At 32.9% G+C, this 14072-nt stretch overlaps 1 protein-coding gene, 1 long non-coding RNA gene and 2 other non-coding genes across 4 annotated transcripts; 1 reads left to right on the forward strand and 3 right to left on the reverse strand.

Annotated features, from left to right (window-relative positions):
• The first annotated feature begins 4850 nt into the window (after positions 1 to 4850).
• On the forward strand, positions 4851 to 6393 carry LOC121264624 (mitochondrial uncoupling protein 5-like). Its single transcript, XM_041167894.1, has one exon. It carries the CDS (start codon positions 5241 to 5243, stop codon positions 6225 to 6227), a length of 987 nt encoding a protein of 328 aa, XP_041023828.1. The 5' UTR covers positions 4851 to 5240; the 3' UTR covers positions 6228 to 6393.
• Positions 6394 to 10549: 4156 nt separating this feature from the next.
• Positions 10550 to 10634, reverse strand: LOC121243581. The gene has a single exon (XR_005936188.1). It is a non-coding gene; the product is annotated as a small nucleolar RNA snoR128 (small nucleolar RNA).
• A 323-nt stretch (positions 10635 to 10957) lies between these two features.
• LOC121243576 lies at positions 10958 to 11051 on the reverse strand. Its single transcript, XR_005936183.1, has one exon. It is a non-coding gene; the product is annotated as a small nucleolar RNA snoR128 (small nucleolar RNA).
• A 1275-nt stretch (positions 11052 to 12326) lies between these two features.
• Positions 12327 to 13651, reverse strand: LOC121250713. Its single transcript, XR_005937841.1, has 2 exons — positions 13459 to 13651; positions 12327 to 12684 (listed from the first exon to the last, which is right to left on the reverse strand). It is a non-coding gene; the product is annotated as an uncharacterized LOC121250713 (long non-coding RNA).
• Between the last annotated feature and the right edge of the window lie 421 nt (positions 13652 to 14072).

Genomic DNA, 14072 nt, shown 5'->3' on the forward strand with positions numbered 1-14072 from the left:
AAACTATAGTTTTATAATATTATTTTTATTTATAATTTGAAAATTTTGAATTATTTTTTACTTTTTGTTTAAAAATTTAAAAAAATTATAATGATTAGTTTGAAAATTTTGAAAGTTTAAGATGGAATGAGATGAGATCTATTTTCAAACAAGCACATAAATATTATAGACATTATTTTGATATATAAGGGTAAAAATTAAAGATCAATGCGTGATAATAACATGCTAAGCCACAATTCTCTTGATAAGTTTTTAATAAAGAATTGACTAATATAAATAACATGAGACTAATAAAATTACTTAATTACGAAATTTTATAATTTTAAATATCAATATTGTAAAAATTAAAAAAGATTATCTCCATCGTAAAAACTAGAAAATACGAGTACTAATTTTGTATTTGACTTTTTTATGAACTCTGCCACCACATTTTGAATTAGAAAAATGCTAGGAGCCGGGCTCCAGTTTGATTTGTCCGATTGATTTTTTTATTTTTTTTATTTAGTAATTAAGAAAATATTTTTTAATAATATTATGATTTTTTTAAAATATTTTAAAATGTTAAAAAAATAATGTAAAAATTTTTTTTTAAGATTTCCCACAAGTTGGTGTCCCAAGTCAAATAATGGCGTTTGGTACCCACGATTGGACGCTTTCCCCCATTTAATTACTCTTCATATAATTCAAACTTCTTCTTAAATTGATGTCATCTTTCCCACTAATAATATTTAAAGACAATATTTGGATTTTAATGTTTTTACTTTTGAATTAATTTTTCCAACCGTTACTATTCATTACTCATGCTCTACACTCTATAAATATATATATATATATATATATCAAATATAGAGTGTAAAATAAATAGTTGTTGATGTATAATAAAATTCAAACCACAATTCTCTTAATAATTTTTTAATAGAGAATTGACTAATATAAATAACATGAGACTAATATCAATATTGTAAAGAATTGACGTATAAGTAATATGAGACTAATTTTTAAAGAATTACGAAATTTTATAATTTTAAATATCAAAATAGTAAACTGGGACGCGGCCATTAATGACACGAGTGGCCATATTAGTGTTGGGGCCATCTAAGGGGCTGGAAGGATATGGTATTTGGGACCTTAAGAGCTTCGTTTGCAACTTAAATTTATATTAATTTATCTTAATTTATCATTATAATTTTTTTTAAATTTCAATATAATATATAATAAATAATTTAATTTTTTCAAATCTCAAAATAATAATAACATTAAAAAATAATATTTTATCATCTCAACTCAATTTAATTCAACATCTAAACACAGTCTAGAAGTTAACTCCTTTACTACTAAAGGCTGAAGCTTATGCTATGATGTTGGCCATTCTGTTTTGCAAAGAACTGGGTGTTAACAAGTTTATACTTGAGGGAGATGCTTTGTAGGTGGTTAACAAAATGAAAAAAATCAAGTGTAGACTGGAGTCTAAGGTGGTTTACTGATTGAACATGCTAGACAAGTTTTGAACTCTTGCTGTTTGGAATATAATCCACACTAAGAGGGAATGCTAACATGGCTGCTCATGTACTAGCCAAAGATGTAATCTTGCTGAAAATTTATATGATTTAGAAGAAATTCCTGATTGTATTCTGAATATTGTAATCAATGAGATGCTGTAAGCATTACTATGGGTAATAAAGTATCATTTTTTAAAAAAAATTATATCAATATTGTAAAAATTAAAAACGATGATCTCGATTGTAAAAACTAGAGAACACGAGTACTAATTTTGTATTTGACTTTTTTATGAACTCTACCACCACATTTTGAATTATTCAACACTTTGGCTATTATGTCATGATATTAATTAGCATTAAGAGAAATGATGCTTTTTATTTCTACGTCATACATTAATATGTAATTTGTTATTTTTATTCTTCTATTTAAAAATATATATTTACACGTCAGTATATGTGTGTTTAAATAAAAAAATAAAAATGAAAAATCACATATTGGTATGTAATGTAGGAGATGATAAGTATAATTTTTCTTAACATTAATTATCATTTCCTTAATTCTTTCTTCAAATTAAATGAAGCGAAATGCTTTGTGAAGAAAAATAATTAGCATGGCTCGATGTATATAGTTTGTATATACTTTTTCTAATTCTCTTTATACATCTAACATTTTTCTAATAAATTAATTTAGATAATAAAATAAATTATTTTGTAAACATTGATGTAATTTTATAGGGTTTGAGGAACACAACATAGACGAATTGCCCTCCTTGAGCACGGCATTGGAGATGTCGACGACGATATCCTTCCAAGGAAGTGATATGTAAGATCTATGTTGTCGATCAGCTCGAGTCTCTCACGAGATAAGCCCTATCAAGTTGAGCTATCATTCACGATTCACGACAACTCATGTTGCAATCACAATCTTGCCAAATTATCTAGATTCAGCAAAGTGTTTTATTATTATAAAAGTAAATTGCATTCATTAATAACAAACATTATAACTTTAACCTGAAACATTCATTTCAAGCCAACTACAACATTAATGGCTCCTTAGTACACAACTATGACTGACATGGTCTAGTCCATGCTGCAAACCTTTCTCAGACCACTTGAGAGACAACGCAGCTATGTCTAATATAGAGTTCAGCAAAGTTGAACTATACAATTTAGACCTAGGATTAGATAATATTATGATCTTTTTTGTGTACTAGACAGTTTGCAAATTTCTGAATTTTAGTTAGTGATCAAGTGGTCTCAGTGTACTGCCATAATTTGGTTCTGTTCCATTCATATTCCTCATCAGCAAATTTGTTTGCCAACGTTTTGAGTTGCTTCTTATGTATTCATCCACAAACGAGTTTATGACCTTTCTGAAAAGAGCAATCCACAATATCTATCTATACATAATAAAGCTACGTGAAACACTGAAATGACAACCCAACTGCCATCATTTCTTTGTTTTTGGCGATGTAGTAACAGGCTTACTACTTTTTATCATTTATTTATTATTAATTTTATTTATTTATTTTTAAAATTTTTTTATTTAATAGTTAAGAAATTGACTATTAATGAAGTTGTATATTTTTTTAATTTTTTTTAATAATTAGGGATGTTAACAAAATAATTGATAACAATAATAAAAAAAAATCAAATACACTATAGAGTAGTAAAAGAATAGTAAGAAAGTAATAAACCTATAATTATTTTTTGAGAAATAACAAATATAAACAAGAAATGTTGTAACCAATATTAAAAACAAATATTACTCATCATGTTTTTAAATATCACCATTATATATATATATATATTATGAAACATCAAGTGATTGAAAAATAATTATCATTTTTTTACTTATATGTAAGTCATTTGATCTAAAAAAATCAAAATAAAAAAAAATCAAAATTAATATTTTCAATTAAAAAAAAAAAGTTGTGAAATACCTATATTACACTAATTGTAGATTATAATTTCATTATTTCTTAAAACCTATATTGTTTTCCCCTTTTATTTAAATCTTGATAATTTCACCTTTTTTTTTTCCCTTCTCATGTTGAACTTGACTCGAGAATGCTTGAAGTCCATTTATTCATGTCTAGGAGATGATACATTTATTATAAAGAGAATTGATAATTTAATCACATGATAAATTTTGTATTATTATTATTATTTTGTTACAAAGTTGGCATCACCAATTAATAGGAAATTAAAAATAATTTTAATAATAAAAAAATGGAACACTCAATCGGACGAAGAGTTGATCTTAATAGTTTATTGTACACATGTAAGTGATGCCAATTGCTTAAAGCCTGAGCCAAGGGAACTATTTTCCTTTGTTTTCACAATGGTGATGTCAAGTCTACATATAAAGACAGTGAAACACCTCCAAATTAGTTGGACCAGGCAAAACATAGTTAGATTGGCTCGTGGCAAGCCCAGGCCAACTTTGCCGACTTCAAAGTCAAGCCTAAAAAACTCTAGAATTAGAAATTGAGAAATCATATTTAATAATGAATTATATTCTTTTTCAAAAAGAATATGCAATATTTGCATAGTTTATAACTTTATCTAATATTATTCTATTGAAAAATTATTAAATATTTTAACAAAATGATATGTTATTTTCAGTATTATAGCATGTCACGTAGTTAAAACTATTTATGTAAATAAGACTTATAATTGGATTATTCAAATATAATAAGTGATTTGGATTTAGAAATGAGTTGAGATGACTTGTGAATAGTAAAATGAAAATAAATTATTTATTATAATTTATGTGAAAATTTGATAAAGTTATTTTAAAATTTAAAAAAATTGAATTGTTTATTATATTTTTTGTAGGAATTTAAAAAAATTATAATGATAAAATGATATGAGTTGAATTGAGTTTTAAATGCAAACGGGCCATCTTATAGCATTTAACGTTGCACTTTCAAATAGAATAAGTCTTACATATTATCAATCTCTTTATTTGAATTATTCAATAATTGAGGTAGTAAAAATCAATTCTCATTAGAACATATAAATCTTTCCGTATGCTAAATAAGAATAATTATATTTGAAAACCTATTACGTATCATTTACGCGACAAAATTTAATTTTAAAATAAATTTTAAAATTTTATAAATTACAATATTATGTAATGTATACTTTTCAAATAGCCCGTTTAATTAAAAAAATAAATAAATTCAAATAGCCCTGGTCGTTGAACAAATAAAGAGTAAAAAAGTAACTAATAAAAAAAAAGAAAAAAAAAGGGTCAAAAGAAAAGTCGTAGGAAGGACCCCACGACCGCGTAATGATAACAGGAGACTTGTTCCTGTTTCTAGTGTTCTCACGGGGAAGAAGTTCGCGTAAGAACCTCTTTTCCACCACCTTTCCCCAAACCAACCAGCACTTTAATTCCTTCCTATAAATTGTCATTGCCCACCATGTCTTCCCCAAACCATCGATTCATTCCTTTCCGTTTTCTCAACCAAACAAACCCTTTTCTCTGATAGCATATGTCTCAGAGGCCCAGCGTTCCTCACTCTTCTACCATAGCCTTCGGCCACCATTCCGACCTCCTTGTGTCCAGTGATATGAACCCCAACTCCAACTGGTGTTGCAATTATCATTAGTTGAAATCTCTTTTATTCCCATTTCTCAAGTTTTGTCCACTCTGAAATTAATTCCCCTCTTATTCTATTCTTCGTATTTGTTTCTCGGGGAAAAAATAGAAAATTTTTTAGTTTCAAGATCATGGGTCTGAAAGGTTTTGTTGAAGGAGGCATAGCTTCAATTGTTGCAGGCTGTAGCACCCACCCTCTGGACCTGCTCAAGGTCCGAATGCAGCTCCAAGGTGAAGCTAACGCCCCAAAACCGACCGCGAATTCTGCGGTGCAAAATCTCCGCCCGGCTCTCGCCTTCCACACCACCTCGCTCTCTGCTCCGGGATCGATCAACGTGCCTCTCCCGCCTCCCCCGGCGGCGCGTGCGGGCCTAATATCCGTTGGTGTCCGCATCGTCCAACAGGAAGGTGTCGGCGCGTTGTTCTCGGGCGTCTCAGCGACTGTCCTCCGACAGAGTCTCTACTCGACGACTCGAATGGGCCTCTACGACATCCTGAAAAAGAAGTGGGCCGACCCCAAATCTGGAAACCTGCCGCTCGGGAGCAAGATAGGGGCGGGGCTGATAGCCGGCGCGGTCGGTGCTGCGGTGGGCAACCCGGCCGACGTGGCCATGGTCCGCATGCAAGCCGACGGGCGGCTCCCCCTGGCTCAGCGCCGCAACTACACCAGCGTGGTCGACGCCATAACCCGCATGGCCCGCCAGGAAGGGATCCCCAGCCTGTGGCGCGGCTCGTCCCTGACGATAAACCGCGCGATGCTGGTGACCGCCTCGCAGCTGGCATCGTACGACCAGATCAAGGAGATGATACTGGAGAAGAGAGTGATGAAGGACGGGCTAGGAACCCACGTGACGGCCAGCTTCGCAGCGGGGTTCGTGGCGGCGGTGGCGTCGAATCCGGTGGACGTGATCAAGACGAGGGTGATGAACATGAAGGTGGAGCCAGGAGCGGAGCCTCCGTACTCGGGTCCTCTGGATTGCGCGTTGAAGACGGTGCGGGCCGAGGGCCCAATGGCTCTGTACAAGGGGTTCGTGCCGACCATTTCGAGACAGGGACCTTTCACTGTCGTGCTGTTCGTGACGCTCGAGCAGGTTCGCAAACTGCTCAAGGATTTCTGATGATCCCATGAATATGATATCTTATGATGACGACGAAGATTTTTAGAATAAACTTGATTTTTAATTTTAATTTTCTGTTCCTTGAGATTTCGAGTACCCAAAAACAGCTATGTATCGACAAATTGGTATTTTTATATAATTTAATAAGCGATTTTATTTTCCTTCACGGAATGTTTCTCTTCGGAGTAGATGTAGAACTGCTTGTTTAAGGTGATGACAAGTTCAATTTGATTACAAATTAAGCGATGGCTTCATTTGTGATATCAATTTTGAAACGGAAAATACCGAGAAACTTGCATCCTAGACGATCCTCCATACCGGGAAGATTAATTGATGGAAATTGTTTGATCTTAGATTTTGTACCCATCTGATCATTTAGACTGAGTTTGGATCTGAGATGATAGGCAATCTGTAAATTTGGCAGGTTTGGAAGAAAAGATAAATAACAAGATTTATCATCTCATCATTATAATTTTTTAAAATTTTTATATAAAATATAATAAATAATTATAATTTTTTTAAATTTTAAAACAATAATAATATTATAACATAATATTTTAAACTAAAACCAAAATATGAAATTTAACTAAAAGTAATGTGATATGTGGCAAAAGTGATGTCCAACTTGTTTTAAGTTGTGTTTAAGTTGTTGCAAAGCAACTGGGGGAGATCATAAATGTTAAACAATTAATGGTATGCAAGAACGCGGTTTTGTAATTGACCGAATCAAATATGATGATTTATCTAAGAGTAATATTGAAATACGTAAATGTCGTACAATCGTTTTAAAAAATAGTAAAATTTATTATTAAAAAATTAATTTTTTTTTATGTAGATTTCGTATTTATTTTTTTTTTTTAAAGTAATTGCATGGCGCTTGTGCATTTACGACTACAACTATCATTTCTCTTTATCTAAATCTTAAGAATTATTTTCAACTCAAATGTCTTAAATGTTATAATATTTAGGACATTGAATTCAAAACTAATGATCGGTATTAAGACAAATTCCATCTCTAAAGTACCTTAGGAAAATTAGAAAATCTGAATCCACTGTAAGGTTGTGTAATGTGGCCTGAGCAAAAAAAGTGAAGTAGGAAGCGCCTTATGGATTATGATTGAACGGAATTGAGGGACAGATGGTAACCACTAACCACCTCAATTAATATTTCTAGTGGAGACAGTGTCACAGTCGATATGGTCCATAGTTGCTTTATACATTATACATAGTTATGTCCACCACTCTGGGACCATACATTATTGAAAGAAATGAAGGGTTGTCTATGCTTTAGAACTCATTTGGATAATGAGATAAGGTGAGATGATATGATTTTAGATAAGTTGAATAAAATATTGTTTAAATATTATTTTTTAATATTATTATTATTTTAAGATTTGAAAAAATTAAATTGTTTATTATATTTTATGTGAAAATTTAAAAAAATTATAATGATAAGATAGACTGAGATGGTTTTATAAATTATTGTCAGCCATTTAAATTGATATGAATGATTATAATACTGATTACATATAACTCTTTTCTTGAAAATTGAGTGTTAATTATATTAATAATTAACTTGTAGAATAAGATCGAACACTTTGAAACTCTATTTGCAAATTCGATCGGTGCCACCTTAGTATCTATCATACATAATTCATGAATTATTTGTGGGACAAGAGGATTGCATGTATTTGAGAAATTAATAGAAAACTTGGTATTTCTATTTCTAATGAGAAGTAGCCAATGTTAGCGTGAAAATTTTCATTTCTTGGCATATGGACAAGCACAAATCCAGCACGTTTGGGAACATTGCGTTGGGCGTGGGGGCCATCCAAGTTGTATTTATATATATTTTGCTGGTGGAATGCAACATGTAAATGTCACTTGCCAAAATGCTTTCTTGGCTACGAGACACATCGTTCACGGATGCTATAATTTCGGAGACTGTTTGGGGGGACCCAACAAAAGCTCGTCCATGTTACAAGCAGCATTATTCGCCTGAAGCAAAGCATGATTCCTATCTTGTATTGTCCTATGGTTGAGAGCTTGAGCAGCCACCGCAGTAGATGATGAAGCAGATTGCTTGCTCCCTGATAGGCACTCCTTTGATTATGAGGTTCTGAGGCTGAATTTCCACCATCCACGTGGACAACTCATGTGGGTGGGACCCATTGAATATATGCATTCAGTGAATATGGGCGAACCTAGATTGGAACTTTCCACGAAAGTTGCTGAACATATTCTTCTCTAATGACACAAGTCTATTGGTACATGCATCATCTTGTTCTGGAATGTCCAGTCTGAAATAATTTGTTTTGCCCACCTTTTTCTTTCCTTGAAGAGACTTTAGGTCGTGGTAATTTAATTAGTTTAGTTCCTCAGATACATCAAATCACAAAGACTTCGAGAACAGACTAATTCATATGAACACTAACACGTTTTCATACTACGAGTAGAATTCTTCCATTTGAAAGTATATACTCAGAATATCGTTGAACTAGAAGATAGGTAATAATTTTCCAACAAATCTCAATCAACTAAATATTAACTTCTGTAATAGGCATCATTATAGTCAACACCATTAGTATGTGATTGAGTTCATATAATAATTTCTAGTCTCCTAGTCAGGTGATGTATTTAGTAAGGAAAGGAAAAATGTGGGGCGACATTAACTCAATTTAAAGGTATGTAGTTGGAAAGATGAATATAATAGTTGGGTGTAAACCAAATTTACTCTCCTTACTAACTGACAAAATGACCAAAGCACCCATTGGTTACGCTAATTAAATTATATGTCCACTTCACTTAAATCCTTGTCCAGATAATTCTGGGTTTGAGTTCAAAGATTGCATTACAATAAAGACATCCGGATATCTCCAGCAATGCCACATTCCGAGCGGTCTAGTATATATGCCAAATGAATGCTTACCCTTAGAACCCTTCACCATGATCACACAAGAAATCGTACCACACACCCCCCCCCCTCCCCCCCCCCCCCCCCCCCCCCCCCCCCCCCGGCGTTCAACCAAGTGAACACAACTAACTAAATTCAGGTAAAAAAGAACAAAACAAATTTTTACCATATCTTCCGTGGAAAAAGAAAAAAAGTAAGAAACATATCGCCTTAACTGATCATTACCTATTACTCCCTACTTATACCTAAATAAAGCAATCGGTGACTCCATGTCAATCACCATTTGAACCAAGAATCTCTCGCTCAAGCTCTTCAATTTTAGCAAACCAACTCTTCCCCATTTTTCAGCAAGATGAATTTATTAGCATGCCGCTTCATAAGCAGGCAATTAATTCTAAATCCAACACAATCAGTAGATACCTCACAGATCAGATAGCGATATCTGAGAACCAGAATGAGCAGCCGAGACCCACAACTTCCATCAACTTGGGAAACTGATTTCATTACATTTGACACTATCAATTTATCAGATTACAAGGAATACCTTGTTTATAATTCCAAGGAACAACAGATCTAATACAAATAACATACAAAATACACTAGTGGAATTGAATCAATGGAGCTGACAGCAGTCGATGCTAACCATGGGGCAACAAGGCACTGCCACCATATAAAAGAATAGTATATGCATTGTCTGAGTCAAATTGCATGTTACTAACCAATGCATCAATATAACAAAGACCAAATGACAATCATATATGGTAATTAAATCAGAAAACCACTCAGCTAAGCAGAGCTGTAATTTGTGTGCTACTATTAACATTGACCCATTACATGACTTTTTTTTTTTTGAAGAAACATTGGCACATTATATGTGCAATCTAAGCAAAAAAACTCTCGTCATTTTTATGCATACTACATATGAATGTACTTGGTTTTCTCCAAAGTAGGAAAATACCTGAGCAACCAGCCACAAAGATTAGCAATGTTGTTTAGTTTCTTTTTTTTTGTGTGGTGGGGAGCTGATAATCTGTGTCACAAACTACGAAACTTAATTTCTTAAATTTACATTTTACCCACAGAAAGGAGTCAATAATTGCATGTTGTGGACCAAGCGCTCACCTAATCAAACAAACACTCCCTTAATGATATGAATAGTGTATAAAAATAAGTCACTGTCATGATGAGCAGACCATGATCTTGGGGAGATCTACAAAACTTTTTAAATAAATACATAATGAATAAGACACATAATCAAAAACACATGCACATTTGTAGCATGCAGAGGGATTGAACATTAAGATAAGTTTGAACGCCAACAAAAGATCATAGAAGTCCAAATATAAAAGGGGAAAAACGGATAAATTAATGAAGGGGAAGCTTTTTTTGTTTTTTAAAGAATCACGTGTTGCTCAGGTAACCGCTCAGGATTGACTTTCATCAACCAACTATATATAGAAAGCTTCGTAATGTTTTGTCCATCATCATAGCAACTAATTCCTGTTCTAATCATAAGCTGTAAAGTAAAAAAAAATATTTAAATAAATATCAAAAGTTGGTCAGACTAAATACATCTAACATCAGGACAGAGAAGTAAATAATCAAATTGTAGTCCCAATTGGCAAGGTGTGAGCATTTGTCAGAGGTCCACACATACTCAACTTTTACATATAAGTAAATAAAAAACCATTAAAAAGTATAAAGCCAGGTGGACAAGGAACAAAATGATGGGACGATGAAATATATGGAGCAAGGGAGAAGGAAAAGAGCAAAAACTGAGAGTTAACAATTTATTTTTAAACTACTCATAGATGGGGTGCTCAGGTAACCGCTCAGGATCGACATTGTTGTCGATGTTTCATACAGTATTCCACGAACACTGTCAACCACTGAAAGCATCATCATAGCACCCACTTTCTCTAAAACTCATGTAAAAAGATTGATGAAAGATAAAGTTTCATGATTGTATTTGTTAAGAATAATAAAATATAAGAAAAGGAATACAGTGTTACCAATGCAAAATTAACATATACGTAAATGTGTAGGAACATAATAATCATTATTATTCATAAAAATGATAAAATCATCCAACAAAAGAGAATAGCTACTAGATCATGTACACCTGAACAATCACCGACCACATTAGCTCTCTCTCTCTCTCTCATACTATCAAGTACCTCAAGAAATATATACATACACTTACATAACATATATTTTAAAGTTGCCAGGTCACATAAATATGTCCCCATAAATAAATATAAAAGAACATTATTAGTACATAAAAAATACTTGTTAATTAACAATTGTCAAAAGATAATCTACCCTGCATAGCCTACAACCATTTAATACAAAAAGATGTAACACAGACCACTGTGAAGGAGTCACCGACTCACAACACTTTATTAAGATCTAAGTTTAATTGTAAATGTTAACATCATAGAAACATTTTTTTTATTGGCACCGGGTGTCTTGGAACAGTGTCCAGACTAATTCCAGGCTCTTAGCAAGGAGTTTCCCGTAAGTGTATCTTGGGTAATTCAAGGGAAAAATCCCACAGTCTAATGGCCCCTAAGGATTATTTGCACCCAGTGAGATTCGAACATTGGACCTTGGAGGCAGCATACCACCAAGACCAATGCCTTTACCACTTGAGCCAACCCCTAGGGGTTGTTAACATCACAGAAACATTAACAAGGTTGATTGGTTGTTTCTTATTAACTTAACTTCAAATATTTATTTGGTTACTTAAGAGAGAGAGATACTTTCCTGGAAAAAACTGGAAAATGCTGAATTATTATTAATATCCATTTAAGCACACAATCGATTATTTTTTCAATTTAGAAACGAAGCATTCCCTTCTTTAAGATGAGACCACCAATGTCTACTAAAATAGTTCATTTAAAGAATGATGCACAATGAAACTATATTGAGACCGATTCTGCGGCCTAGTCAAGTTGATCCATTCTGACAGCAGTTGTGTTGACTCAATCACAACCCACTTTCCCAACTTAAAAACATTATACTAGAAGACAGACTGATCAGGCCCCAAAAAAATAATTGTACCACAGAATCGTGCATCCATACAGCATGTCCTTGAATAATATAATGAAATATCTTTAACCATATAAAATACAGGATGCAGAAAAGTTTGTGATGTGCAGGCAATTGAGCTGTTAAACCACAAGTAGGAATTAAATGTATTTACTAATTTATAATGAATATTAGATATCAAGAAAGAGAATGTTTTATCACAATCTATCTGCAGTTTGACAGAAAACTCTAATAAAGCTGGAGTTCTGGGATTTGAAGGTACCTTATTATGAAAATTATCAAAAAACTCAAACCAATGCGTTTGCTCATCTCCAGAAGAGACGTCTATATGCTCTTCTGCTGCCATATTTTCAATGAATGTATTATTCATGTTGGCAGAACATCTTCCAAGGTTATAACACCACCACGTTCTTCATCAACATACTGATTTGCTCCACTTGATGATTCTTCAGACATTGTTGCTCTTCGCAATGGAATGGTAAAACACATGCTCTAAATAATAGAAATTTGGTTAAAAAAATGTTTCTATTGGGCATCCAAGAGAGTTACAACAATAGCAATGCCATCAGCCTCGTGGGCATCACTTTACATATTAGAATGAAACATAAACACACAAGGTCAACTACGTTACCAACCTTCATAAAATGCTCATACAATCAAACACTCTGTATTCAAATACCATAAAACCTCAAAAGTTATAGTCTTGATTCTTTCCAGGACGCCAAAACGTGTCTCAAGTACGTTCTACAGTTTCTTTCCCCCATTTCAAAACTTGTACAATGGTATCTATCTTTTAGGTTAAAAGCTCAGCAAAAGAAACTCGAGTCTTCGAAAGCAAATGAAATCATGAGTGATTCGAATGTATACAAGCAAGCATATTATAATGCCTGTGTACTGGGGCTATAACTCCTATGATTCAACAAAATTTTAGTTTTACTTCTCAAAAAGAAAAAGAAAAAATCTAAAGCAAGCTTTGCATGGTGAATATATAATGACAGTTGATAATGCTTCAATATAGATTGAAAGCTTTAATAGTATAGTCTACGCCACAATGTAAAGACTTAATCAGAATACAAGGGCGCCAAACAAAAAGGCAAAAATAAATAATCGAGAATAAATTAGTGGACAATGAAACCAAGTAGGAACGCACAGTGAAGCTAGTTAATGAAACAAACACAAACGCACTCTATAAATAAAGAAAACGGAACAAAAATGAAAACCTAGGGTTTCTTCGCAAATCCGAAATGTAAAGGATGTAGAACGTACGGTACTAGAGGCCCCGGCCAATGCGATGGAGAATGGTCGGTCTCAGAGAGATAGAGGGCTTGGAGCGGAGGAGGTAGGCAGGGTTTGGAGCGGAGAGTCTGCGGTACGGAGCTCCATATCTGCTGGAGATGCACGGCTCCCCTTTTAAAGAGTCCACCGCGCTAGGGTTTCTTATCTTTTTTTTTTTTTTTTTCTTTTTTTCGTTGATCATTCTGTTGTATTGGGCCAGACAACACGATTCAGGCGTGGGTGGTTGGGCCGAAAAGGAAAAACTTTCTTACAAGCGAGTTGGCTCGTCAAATTACAAATCGATGCTAATATATAAGATATTTATTTAATAAAACGGTATAAATTAAATATAAAAATAATTTTTATAAGACAGATAATCATTTTCTTCTCTCAAAATTATTTTTTTTATTTTTCTTTTTAATAAAAAAAATTATGTCAACGTCGTTATGTTATTTGATGCGTTAAACCGTTTGTACGTAGAATATCATTTTTAAAAAAGAAAAATGCTTAAAAAATTATTTTTTTAATAATAGATCATATTATTTTTTAAAAGAAGTGAGCTAAATTTATATATATTTTTAATAATAGATCATATTATTTTTTAA

Source organism: Juglans microcarpa x Juglans regia, chromosome 1D (genome assembly GCF_004785595.1).
Source record: "Juglans microcarpa x Juglans regia isolate MS1-56 chromosome 1D, Jm3101_v1.0, whole genome shotgun sequence".
In the NCBI taxonomy this organism is placed as follows: domain Eukaryota; kingdom Viridiplantae; phylum Streptophyta; class Magnoliopsida; order Fagales; family Juglandaceae; genus Juglans; species Juglans microcarpa x Juglans regia.

Coding starts and splice junctions, on each gene's coding strand:
- LOC121264624 (XM_041167894.1), top strand. CDS start 5,241: ATGGGTCTGAAAGGTTTTGTTGAAGGAGGCATAGCTTCAATTGTTGCA.